Source organism: Acanthaster planci, linkage group LG14, assembly GCF_054643075.1.
Source record: "Acanthaster planci isolate LZ-2023a linkage group LG14, COTS_SCS, whole genome shotgun sequence".
Lineage (NCBI taxonomy): Eukaryota > Metazoa > Echinodermata > Asteroidea > Valvatida > Acanthasteridae > Acanthaster > Acanthaster planci.
The window spans coordinates 15,298,649-15,311,734 of NC_141790.1; the positions used below are offsets into that span (position 1 = coordinate 15,298,649).

The 13,086-nt window shown below is 45.2% G+C and overlaps 1 protein-coding gene across 3 annotated transcripts in view; it reads left to right on the forward strand.

Moving 5' to 3' along the window:
* cask (calcium/calmodulin dependent serine protein kinase) overlaps window positions 1-13,086 on the forward strand; it is an 86,869-nt gene that overhangs the window by 27,093 nt on the left and 46,690 nt on the right. For all 3 annotated transcript variants that reach the window (XM_022232309.2, XM_022232310.2, XM_087146109.1), the window contains 9 exons: window positions 1,069-1,174; window positions 2,136-2,213; window positions 2,679-2,751; window positions 3,249-3,351; window positions 4,791-4,966; window positions 5,428-5,550; window positions 7,378-7,461; window positions 7,801-7,906; window positions 8,350-8,471. In XM_022232309.2, the coding sequence (XP_022088001.1) occupies window positions 1,069-1,174; window positions 2,136-2,213; window positions 2,679-2,751; window positions 3,249-3,351; window positions 4,791-4,966; window positions 5,428-5,550; window positions 7,378-7,461; window positions 7,801-7,906; window positions 8,350-8,471 (971 nt within the window). The remainder of the gene's footprint in view (window positions 1-1,068; window positions 1,175-2,135; window positions 2,214-2,678; window positions 2,752-3,248; window positions 3,352-4,790; window positions 4,967-5,427; window positions 5,551-7,377; window positions 7,462-7,800; window positions 7,907-8,349; window positions 8,472-13,086) is intronic.

The window sequence follows — 13,086 nt, forward strand, 5'->3', positions numbered from 1 at the left end:
GATTCACAGTTATAGACTTACATGTATATCCGTTTAATCTTTAGCAAGTATGAGCATGCACATGTGCCTTGTGATTTGCCTTTTCAACATGCAACAATGCCATCTGTCGTCCGTCAGAGTTCTTTTATCAAGTTTGTCCCCCCCTCCAATGCACGGAATACACACTGGATGTGGAAAGTGAGAAGATGAGATCGATGCACCAAGGACATGAACAAGAAAAGAAATTATAAACCTGAAATAATCCCGATAACCGTAGCAATGTCTCGCGGATGACTCTGCATCTGATTGTGTTGCAAGGCACGTGTGCGCCAGGCCTGTATTTCGCGTACATGTTTATGCCAGGACTCGGTTGGTGATGAGTGACCGTGGCCGGTGGCGTGCACAGACCCAGCCCTGCACTGTCACCACCGTGTGTGAGGCAGTGTACATGCACAGTACGTGTACATACATGTGGCACCTGCTTGCGTAGATACTGTATTTGGGGGGGGTGGATGATTTACTTGTCCACACGCCATCCATCTTTATGATTAGATCCCCGACGGATTTGCAAAAGTGCAGTTAGACTCAGTTGAACTTCATTATGATAACGATTAGTCACGCGACAATATTGCAACTTATGGTATGCACTGTGTGCACCGGTATGACACTAACACACACTGTACACTGTCTCAATTGTAACTCTACAATTATTTGAAAGGTTTTGAGATTGATTTTTTTTTGTTTAATTGGTTGCTCCTTTACAAATCCCATCCATTTTTCAGCAGGTTTACATGTACGGTAGATGTGACATGCAATGGTATACATGTACTTTGCTTGTCGGAGCGAGAGTTACACTCTGAAAACGTTTCTTCATTGTCCCCTCTACCGGGGTACCTAGGGACTCCACCAGGAATATAATCGGAAGACTTCCAAAGGCTAGCCTGGCCGATTGCCAAAATAAGTTGTAATCAAATACTTTCAATCGGTGTACATGTACATGTACCAGCACATCCTGGTGTGCAGAATCTCCCCTCATACTCTGTGATTTGGTTTCTGTTTTTTTCCCTTCTCCCCTCCCCTCCCACTTAGATCTGAAGAGAGAGGCCAGCATTTGCCACATGCTGAAGCATCCCCACATTGTAGAGCTGCTGGAGACCTACAGCTCTGATGGACTCCTCTACATGGTCTTTGAATAGTGAGTCTTGACTGGTAGATGTGACCAGACCCCACAAAATGAGTCTTAAATTACTCTTTGTATTAGACAGAACAAAAAGTGAGCGCATTCCACGGACGTATCCCTCAGTTTGGTAACCTGGTTCAAATGGATGTGGTATACAGGGGAAAATGTTGAGGGTTCTTGGTGTTAGCATGGAGGAACTGAAGGACTTCCACTCATAGTGGCTTGAGTGACTTACTTGTAAGGCATTGTATTTTGCCTAATCTTAGTGCAGTAAGCCTTTTGCGAGTTTAATTTGATTAAAACCACTGTTGCTATACCTCGTGATTCGGGGCAAGCTTTTGCTGAGTTACATAAGAGATGCCTTGCAATAATACACTGTTCTCAATGGATAAGAAGGAACCAGACCATTCTAGAGACGGTAACTCAGTGCAGTAGATTTTATTCAAATTTAACTCGCAAATGTCTTTTTATATGCCATTGAGAATTCAAATGGGAACACATGTATGGTTAGAAAATCAGGCATTGAGGCAGAAGGGAAAATGATTGCTCAGGACTTGTTTCTGGAGTTGTTTCCTGGTGAGAATTTTTTTTGGGGGGGTGATTGATGACCCATAAAGCACACAGGGTCAAAAGTTCAACCGAATTTGGCTTAGAGATTAGAAGTCAAAACAATAAAGTGCATTGACGTAAATTTCATGTCAGAGGCAGAAATGACAGGCTGAGTTGGATGTTAAGAATATAAGCACATTTTGTTTTATCACTAAACACTCTCCACCCCAGGTGATTGGAGTCCTGGGGAGAGATCTTCCAGGAGAACCTGAATGACAGCCCTGAAATTAAATTTAGATTCTGTGACTGAAGTCACATGATCAGTCACGTTATCAGTCACAAGACCACTTTGGCACAGGCCAAGAAACACCCTCTGATAAAGTTACAGATGGGACTCATCATGTTGAACTGCTCTTTTTTCCGACAGCATGGAAGGCGCAGATCTGTGCTTTGAGATAGTGAAGCGGGCCAACTCCGGATTCATCTACAGCGAGGCCGTGGCCAGGTTGGTACGGGAGGGGAGGAAGAGAGCCTCACCGGACTAGACTAAACAGATGTGTCCGGTGTCACATTCCACGTGAACATATATGGCCGTCTTCAATTGGGTGGTCGAGTGGCATTCACACATAAACCACGCCAGCTGTTGCCCCAAGATAACAGAGGGAAGTCAAGTCCAAGAAGATCCGTATATCACAGGCTGACCTCATGCTTGATCACAGGCAGGAAAAGAACAGAGAGTAACTTCCCAACATTATATGATCCTTGACAAGTCTTGCAAAGCCCTGTTAACATTGTCTTCCGCATAAATCTTATCAGTGTGCATTATGTCCCTTCTTGAGCCGTCAAATAAGGTAACCACACGAGAGTGCGTCGTCACGTGGATTTGTGTGATCGCTGCCCTCACAATGATTGACACATTTAAGGCTGAAAGTCTTATCGCTTGTTTTGCATTACTCGTTTCTCTCTGTAGCCATTACTTGCGTCAGATCCTGGAAGCTTTGCGTTATTGCCACGACAACGACATCATCCACAGGGACATCAAGGTAACTGTCCTGTCTTGAACATCTCTGATGATAAAAATGGCCATTTATAAAGCGCAAAACATATCCACGATGAAGGTACTCAAGGCGTTAGTATTATCCCTGCACATTGGGCACACAACATCTGAGCATTTCTGAAACCGTCTCAGCTCCCTGGGGAGTATACTAGCCCGATGCTGCCATATCGGTGCAAATGGCCAACCCTAAACACTTCTGCCCTCACAGGTGCCCATTTACTCTTGGGTGGAGAGAGGCACGCAGGGGTTCAGTGACTTGCCCGAGATCGCGTCATGCGGTCACCAGCTGGATTTGAACCCCTGACCTTAAGATCGGAAGCTACAAACCCTAACCACTAGGCCACATGCCCCTGCTCTGTTGTTTGTCTTTCTACAGACTCGTTGGAAAAAGATAACCTCATATATCATGTGAATGAAGTGTCAGCATATCTTCATTTGTCAGCGTCATGTTTTCAGCCGTGCCTTTTGTGCGTTTTTTCTCAGCCTCATTGTGTGCTTCTGGCCACCAAGGAGAACTCAGCCCCAGTCAAGCTGGGCGGATTCGGCATCGCGATCCAGCTCCCCGAATCGGGCCTCATCGCCGGAGGTAGGAGTCACCCACGCAGACTTCACCTCCTTAAGTTTATCCCTCTCACACCAGAGCTCAGTTCGCTTGAAGGCTTCAGACAGGAAGAACAAATTCCAGTTAACCTTTGCATGCGTATCAGTTGCCTTTAGGGGAACAAAACGCTTTTTCTGTTCTCGTTAGTCAGTCCTTTGTTCAGATCAGTCCTCTGCGGTAAGTGTTCAGAAGAGTGTAAGCTTGTTAGAACAATAGAAAAACAATATTATCTGCCTCGAGCAGAAGCACCCCTCATCGGTTGAAAAGAGCCTTGTTAGTTGGGAGTGTTGAATTTGTTGGTTTCAGTGCGACCGCGATGCGTACATTCCCTAGTCGTTGGTGAACCAGTGAACTGCAGTTCCAACCAACTTAGCCTCCTTTGCTAAGAAAATAGCGCCCTCTCTGGGTCCAGCTCGAGGCCCGTAGGAACAATAGGAAACACCATGCCTTGTCCTTAGTGGTGTTGTACTGGGTGGTTAAGAGAGTGTGAACTTATTTATAAGTGCAATAAGCCTTTTGCAAGTTAAAGTTGAATGAAATCTGGTACACTGAGTTCTTTGAATTCACGTGAACATAACAATTTGAATTCACCACTCCAGAAGACACTGTTGCTAATCCTAGTAATTCGGGGCAAGCTTTTGCTTAGTTACACAAGAGATGCCTTGCATCAATACATTGTTTTAGTCAGGGGATTCAAATTGTTATCTTTTTGTGCAATCAGATAACTCAGTGTACCAAATTTAACTCGCAAAAGGCTTATTAGAGCACTGCGTTGTTGTGGGGCCCCATTGTGTGGAGGATAAAAGTTGGCCTTGTCCAAATCAAGTGGCTGTGGCTTGGAGTTAGACACATTTCTATGGGAAGTGGCTGCCGCTGCTAGCCATGTAGCCATAGGTATGGTTGTGTGAAGCCATAGCCATTACTTTTGGACATAGTCATACCACGTAAGCTCAGGCGAGCTTAAGGGGGATAGTTACGTGCAGGTTCAGGTAGTTACCACGGATCATGAGGATTAAGTCAGAAATGTGGCTGTGGCTGTGGATTGGGCATAACATTACCCCCGCATCAGCCTTGAAGCACACTCAAGTCCACCGTGAAACATGAGTGTACTTTAGTGTTGAGGCCATCACGGGACCAGACGCAAGACCAGATGCAAGCATTCACAAGACAAGTCACAAGTAAGAGGTGGACAGTGACAAAGGAATGCTGCTGTTGCAAGTGATTTGAACAGCTTGTGACTTGAATTCAGCCTGGAAGTCTCATCATGTTCATGTGGAGTCTTGTGATGGTTCTGATGAGGTCAGATGTCAGATCCCTATCCACTGGAATGGCATTTAAAAAACTCTGTCCTGAACATTATATTTAACGACTATGTACGAGTTCAAAGTAAACGGCTGATTGGATGTTGTCACCTTGTCTTGCAGGTCGCATCGGCACACCCCACTTCATGGCCCCCGAGGTGGTCAAGCGGGAGCCCTACGGCAAGCCCGTGGACATCTGGGGCTGTGGGGTCATGACCTTCATCCTCCTCAGCGGTTCCCTGCCTTTCTTTGGAACCAAGGAACACCTGTTTGACATGATCGTCAAAGGCAGATACTATGTAAGTCCAAAAAAATGCCCATTCTGTCAGAACTTATGCATCGTGCGACTTGATGTGGCTCCGCCTTTGTCATTGTTCACCCTGTTACTTAAAATGTACGGCGAGTCTTGTTAAGGGGCTGGTGACTAGACTTATGAAAGGGCTTGACTACAAGGCTGTCTCAAACTAGTGTTATGCACTGGCTGCAATGATATATCAAGTGCCCTAGATACTTCAGCTCCTGAGCCTGAAGAAATCCGTAGAGAGGAGATAGTAAGAAGCAGTTACAGTTCTAGAGGTGGGAAGAAAAATCAGAAGAATAGTCTGGGTAAAACTCCAGGAATCAGGTGGGGACTGATAAAAACCGAATCCACATTTAGAATTGAACCCAGGCTGCAGAGGTGAATGGCGATGTGAGAACCATTTTGCCAAGCCAACTTACCATTGCTGTTTCTATCGTTGACGGTTTTGGATATGATCAGATGAAGCCCAGACAGTGGGACCATATCTCGGAACCCGCCAAGGACCTGGTGCGGCGCATGCTGCGCGTGGACCCCAGGGAACGGATCACCGTGGAGGAGGCTCTCAGGCATCCCTGGCTCCGGGTGAGTTGGAACCCACCCCCGGCATTCCTGCCTGCGGTGCTTGCCACCCTAAAGTCTTTGTCTGTGAGAAGTGGTGTCAGGTCACCTTTAGCAATTTAAAAATATTTATGTAACGGGTTTTGCCCTTACCCAACGTATATATATTAATAAACACTGTATGCTCAGTGCTTGCCCAAGAGCTTGCGAAAAAAGTCACAAGCTTACTCGGGTGGGACTCGAACCCACAACCTCCTGGTCAAAAATACATCTTGAAAATTTAAAGATAATCACAGAGATCTATTTTTATGTTCGTGCAGCGGGTGTTGTACTAGTGCAAACAAATCCGTTGCTGGGGATGTTTTGAAGAAAAAAGTGACGGAAGCAAAGGGCGATGCATTAACCTTCAAATTTTTTGACCATCAAATCCCTTCATAAGATTGATTCACATGGGTGGAATGCTTGGGAGGGCAAGGCTCAATGAGAACGTGAGAATAATTTGAATTTGAGAGAGTGTTTCTTGGCGGAACTGGAGCTGTCAGGTCTTTGCTGCGTAAAGTGGTGCAGTGTTATATTCGAGTACATGAAAAGTCCCTTCAAGTCCATCACAAGTCAAGTCTTTAGCCAATTCACTGGCTATTCAAATGAGATGTGACAAAAGCATTGCTTTGTCATTGTTCACCCTTTTACTTATGACTGGCCTTGTGAGGGGACTTGTGATTGGACTTGTGATTGGACTTGTGATTGGACTTGTGACTGGACTTGTGATGGGACTTGTGAAAGGACTTGTGATGGACTCGAATACAACACTGATTTCCTGACCGAGGCTAGTTTTGAAGAGCCCTGAATGATGCTGTGTTGGGCACTAGCAGAAAGGCTGTCATACCTAATGCACCTACTGTACTCGAGCTGAGTACTGACCTTCTTGAGCTGAGAATAAAACATGCCCTGGCCTCCTGAGGGCACTGTTTACCTTAACTGGTTCCCATTTGGAAGAGAAAAAGAATGAAAAGAAAAAAAAATACCCAGGGTTTGACCAATTTATCCCACTAGAGGGCTCCAGTGCACTTACATCAAACATCAGAGCATGAGGTTGACACAGCTGATCACAATCTGCTGCCTGTAATAGGATACATGTACAAGCATGTTTATGATACCGCAGTGCATTGTAGGGTCATATGGGGGCTGTAAAAACCGGAGTTGACGAAGGCACTTCTGATTCAGTGCAAACAATGCGGGCAGTACAGTGCGGTACAGGAAAAAGAAATTAATGTATACGTGCCCTACGTTCTGGCCTGAAGAGACACGATAGTGTCTTTTAATTGTTGGAGAGCCTGACTTGCCACGCAGACCGACACTGCATGGTGGCCTGTCATTCCTGCACCCTTTGCTCTGATCAAGCTGTTTGTTTTGGAACATGGCTGATCATCTACCGCAGGTCTGTGCCTTTTCCGTGTATACCAGGAGCTTTCTTACATAAGGATAGGAATTGGCTGATGTACTCTGCAGTTTCCAAGTTTGGTAGTGAGGGGGAATGTCGACAAATACATGTATAGGCTGGTATTCACTCTACACTCGGGAAAAGCTGTGCTCATAAGGGAAGTACTGGGGCGGTGGTTTTCTTACAGTAGCTAGCAAGGTGCCATACTCGTACACCTACCATTTTGATGGATGTTCCCAGTGTACAGTGAGGGCAGGCTTATGATTTGTGCATCGGTTCTTCACCAGGTCTTTGTTCAAGGTGGCATTGTCTGTCGGCCGCTCACGTCATTTGTATCGGTTGAGATCCTATCTGGTGACTTGATCTGATATTGTATGCATGGTCTTTTTCTCTTGTTTTTGCGCTCTCAGGATAGAGATCGCGTGACGCCCAAGATCCACCTGCAGGAATCGGTTGAAGAGCTGAAAAGATTCAACTCTCGCCGTAAACTGAAGGTAGAGATAACAGTATTCACACCTGCTCTTTGTAACCATGTTACCTTTGACATTCACTGTACAACCTCTTGCTGTCAATAATTGCAAGGAAGTAAGCAACGGAGATTTTTTAAAGAGAGGACGGAGATCGGATATAGCAGGGGTTTTTTTTTACATTGGACTAGAGCCCCAAACAGGTGCCTCGGAAAACCTAATGAAAATTCATTAGAGGATACCGTTTGTGGAATAAGTTACAATTTCATGAGCAACTGGCCAGTTATTTTGTGCAAGTAAAGTAAGTTTGCCTAAAGGATGACCATCTCACACGGTGTTGGATTGTCTGGTGTTTTTTGTCCTCAGGGCGCTGTTCTAGCTGCCGTTGCCAGCGCTAAGTTCACCAGTTTCTACAGCGATCCCAACACCAAACATATCACAGACTTTGCAGACGAAGACCCAACATCGTCAGGTGAGAGAGCAGTACGATTCTTACCTTGCACAGAATATGCAAACTCCAAGGCAGAGTTGTAACATACAACTACTGACTGGCCTTTAAGGCACTAGGCTGATATTAATATATTGTACGTGGCTACAGTTGGATGTGCATTACTATCCACATTGTGGCTGTGTCTGCGTCTGCATGATGTGGCTATGGTTTCAATTAACACATACATCAATGACTAGCCACTGCCTAGTGACTGCAGCGGCTTTCCATAGACCTGTGTTACTCCCAGCCTCTGGCAGTCCATGTGGCCTTGCCCCGATAGAGGCTTGGCTGTCACTCAACTCAAGAAGTACCAATAGTATGTGTCCATAGACTTTATGCATGTGTGTATATGGCATGGCTGTGTTCTAGCATTAGGGCTCATAGTCGGAGATGTGCTGTAATGCTGTTGGTGTGGTTTGCTGTAGGTGCCGTCGCCCAAGTCTTGGACAGCTTAGAGGAGATTCAGTGTCTGACGGACTGCGACGAGAAGGACCTGGACTTCCTCCACGGGATCTTTGAGGACAACCAGCTCCACTCTCTGCTCAATGTGAGTCACGCTTTCTTTGTTCTCCCTCGTATAAGGCTTTACTCGTTTCTGTTAGTCTTTTAGAAAATGCCTCTCAACCTTTCCTCCGGTAATGCCGTAATTAGCTTCATGCATTTGGCAGTTTGACACAATTGTGACATTGTCAGGAATCCATTTGAACTGGGTTGGCGTTAACCTCCTCCAGTGTTCAAAGTTATCCAGGTAACAACTGGCCAAGGGTTGTCATGATCACTGCTGTACAAGTTTCCGAGATTACAATGTTACAAACAGTAATGGGTGACCACCTCAAGAAATAAATGGACCTATCACCTCAGAAAGATTTTACTCTAAAGATTTGTTGCTTCTGGCTTAAGCCTTACAAGCATTTACATTAAGCTATCTGTGCTCTTGTTCAAGCTGGACAGATGAAATTAAGTGGTTTAATGCTCCTTAATTAGCCCCGGTTTTGACATTTTTACATAAATTGGACATTAACTGTACTCTCAGATTTGGTACAATGTACATGTGTCACATTCCAAAAGAACAGCTGACAGTGTCTGCTAGTGGCCAACAGAGGGCGCTGTGTATACACTCTGTTGTCCTGCAGAAGGTTGGACAAAAGTACATAGACGCCTTTTTCAGTTCTTCAAAGTGTCCTCAGGGGTTCAATAGTCCAGACATCACCTCTATCCACATCAATCAGCAAACTGCACGTTCTAAATGTAGTTAAAATTTCACCACATCCTAAGGGAAAACACCTGAGTGACGAAAAACGTTCCTGTGGGTTGTGGAGGCAAGTGCACCTGTATGTTCCCTCATGGACTTTGGGAGTTCAAAGTCGAGCTTGTGTGCATGCATTCTGATGTATGAGCTTAGCCAGTTGATTGTTACCAAAATGTAAGATCAGGGTGAAACTTTTACCACTTGCCAGGGGAAATACATTTACTATAAAAACCATGCCTGCAGAGAGTGTTACGCTTCTCGTTGATACTGAAATTTGAGTCTGACTTGTGTCTCTTCTGCCCATTCTGCAACACCATCTTGGTCACCTGGTCGTCGTGGAAATGACAAATCATGGGTTAAACTTGGTCCATCTCCTAGGAGAACTGTTGATTAGTCCAACATGTACCGCTCCCAGATCCTTCAAAATCCTTTGGAAATTTTTAATGGATTTTGTAAGATTTAGGAAGGTAGATCCTTGCCACCACCACTTTTAATGCATGGGGCATACTAATGCTTGAATGTTGAAGTACAATGTGCCATTGGTTTCTTTCATGTTAGAGTGTATGTAAATAGTTACTTTCTGGAAAGTTTCTCGCAGATAATCCCCTGGAAGGCATGATGTCTGTGATTAAAATATGCCAATTTTTACCCCTCTCACTAATGATTATCTCAAGTCATACAAAAATGTGGGAATATGGGCAGTTCTACTCATCTCATGAAGCTTTTACCACAAACAAGCAGGTGTGATAAATTTCTCTTAGCCCTAACCCCCTTACTAGAGTGTATGTACAATCAAATTGGAGGATTTGGGACTGTTAAGTGCCATTCCGAAACTCTAAACCTTCCCTTGCTACTTTTTTTCTGCTTAATTACATGTAAACGGATCCACTGGCAAAACTCAAAGCTTTCCTAAAGTATTACCGAAGCCCAGCATTGTGAAAGGTGTGCCGGATTGGTCAGTTTGTCATCTTGCTTGTTATTATATGCCAGAGATAACCCTATTGTCATGCAACGGAACAAGGTCACTTGGTAGGGAGAGATGGGGTGATCACTACTCTACATACAATGGGCCTTGTGCCAATCACTACTTATCAAATTTATGAGGGGGGGGGCTGACAGGCAGGTTGTGATTACACCTTTTGTGTTCACAGTGTCTCTGCACATATTTGCTCGATGTACACGTACCTACACATTACATTTGTACATTTAGTGCAGCATTTAGGTTGACAATGGGTGACTCCTTTTTGTGAGGGTCATAACGGTAATGATCAGGCGATTAGATATTGTGGCATGGTAATAATGAAAATACTAATGAAGTGTTGCTTTAAGTGCACATTCCCACCAGCAATGGTGTCCAGACACTGTACATCATGATCATCATCCTTGCCTAGCTGGAGGTGCCCGAGCCCACCTCGGCTCCCTGAGGAGTATACTCTTTGGTGTAGCAGTGTTAGCCACTCTCCCTGCATTTTGGCTGAAGAAAATGTAGGAAAGACAGTTCAAGGACTACAGAGAGCGAGGCTCGTTGAATGCAAGCCCCTCCTGTAACTGGGATCAGTTTCAAACAACTTGAAGTGTAGTTTCTTTTCACCAGGTTTTCGTGGAAGTCTTTCATCTGAGGACTAATTTATTTTCTAGCGCGAACCGTGCAGTGTACTTTGAGTTTACGTTAGCCTGGCCTGAAATTGAAATGATTAATTTCGAAGCGGACAAAAACTAGCAAGAACCTTGAGGCTCGTTCGTACAATTTAATGTTTTCAATTTAACGGCCGGGAGAATGTTCTTCGTGGCAATGGTGAAGTGGTAGATTGATTGAAACGAGTGCTGTCACTGTCCTGAAATTCATTTTGCCCGTGTCCTTACAATGGATCTAAATGTCACGTCCCGTTTCATGAGAGCGTGTACTTTGACATCATCTCGTATGTACAGCTTCGCTTCAATTGGCTTCGGTAGGTTTTTTGGATGATTTCTCTCACCCAATTTGTAACCTTTTTCTCAGTTCACACCCACGTGTCTGGTGGATGAAAAGGAATGTAGCATTTCCTTCCTGGGGAAGTTCATTCGGTTCTGTTTCTTTGTGCATTGTATTTTAATTCTGCCCATCTGTGGCTTGTGTGACTCACAGGCTTGGATAATAAAGAATCGGGTGATATCTTTTGGAAGAATAGATGGATTCCCGTAAACAGAGTAGCAGTTTTGATTTGGGGTTTTTATTTTTTTTATTTTGTGATAGAAAAAAAAAAAGCTATATTTTTTGCTTTCTTCAAGATGAGTTGCATGTGTGCGGCAGATCGAATCGGATGATTTTTTTTTGCTAGTGTTTGTTGTGCCAACTCGTATGCCCAATTTTGTAGAGGCACTGATAATATTTTGATTTTTTTGCGGAAAATTCATAACACCAGTCTTTGCGTGTGGGATGTCGTGCGTCTTTACTGCGGGAGGCATTTCCTGCTAGTTCCGGGAGCGGCCCTCAATCAATATCACACGCTAATTGGCCCCCACTGTCCACTGCTCCTTTGTAATCATCCCACCCCCTTGGCGGTAATGGATCGTTCCACCTGCTGTTCTTCCCCCGGGGGGGACCGTATCTCATATCTACCCCGCCACAACATTGGGGACATCCCTTGATGGCTCAATAGAAACTTACACCTCCCGTCGTCCTTTGCAGCTCGCAGTAATCTATCCGCCACATGGCTTTTTTTTTTCCTTCTCTTCCCTTCTCTGTGTTTACACATATCACACGCACGCTGCTTACAGCGGCAGTGTGCACAGTCATGCAAGTGCACGCTTCGACTCGTTGAATTTGTCACCCGGTGAACTATTTTGTGAGTGCATGTGGGTGTGCATGGAAGCTCAACAGTACAGACTGTCTAGTGTACATGTATAGGGCAAGTGATTGAATGCAGATGGGCCTTGTTCATCAGAGGATTTAATGATGCCGTTCTTCGAGCGAACGTGCTGTTGCATTTATGCCAGTGCATTTGTATACCCGCTCCAGATTTTGCGATTGGGCGATGGCTGTTGTGGTGCTGACATTGTTTGGATTCGGTCGGTGGGGATGCCGTCCATCTTGGAATTTCAGTTCAGATTGATGCAGTTGCGATAAAGTGATTGCTTCACCTAAAGCAGGGTATCTCTTGGAATTGCATGGAAAGGAAACCTCGTTAGCTGTTCATAGCTGCAAGGGTCACTGGTATGCCAAGCCTTTGTGCAGGTGATAACACCGGACCTCATTCATGAGTGCGTCCAGTCGACAAGCAAGTTGCAATAGCGCAACGTGGCTGCAACCATCTGCCCTGTGCCGGGGCCCTGTCAATCTCATTAATCGGACAGACTGATGACCAGTAACACCGGCTTGTTACTGTCTGACTGTCAGAGCTAATGGTTTCATCTCGTTAGTTGTCGTGCTCCGTCATCCCCACCACAGCGGAGGAAAGAAAAAAAAAGCAAGATGGGTCACCGGTGGTTCCGGAGCACCATCCAGTGGGAACGGACGCTAATTGGACAGATGAAGACGGATTAGGCAACAGTGCAAAGCCCTGTGTCAAAAGCATCACGAGAGCCGGTGCTACATTGCCATCACTGCCCCTCCGCGCCGGCTTACATCCTGTCGGGCCTCTCCCAAAACTGTCGGGAACATTTCGCCCGCTGTAATTGAATATGACCCAACAACTTTCCACATTTGCAAGGCAGGAAATGAGATTTTCTCTTTTGGCAGAGATGACTGTTGTGTCTTCTATTAAACCCATTCACTTGTCTCCATTGCATCCCTTTGTGAGACAGTTAGGACCAAATTTCTGTGTGCCCTTGTCTTCCCGTGGGTGCCCAAGCACTGCACCGACGTTCACACAGTGAACTGGAAGTTCTCACATGCATTGCACATTCAGTGTTCAACAGTTGCTGTGCTTGTGTC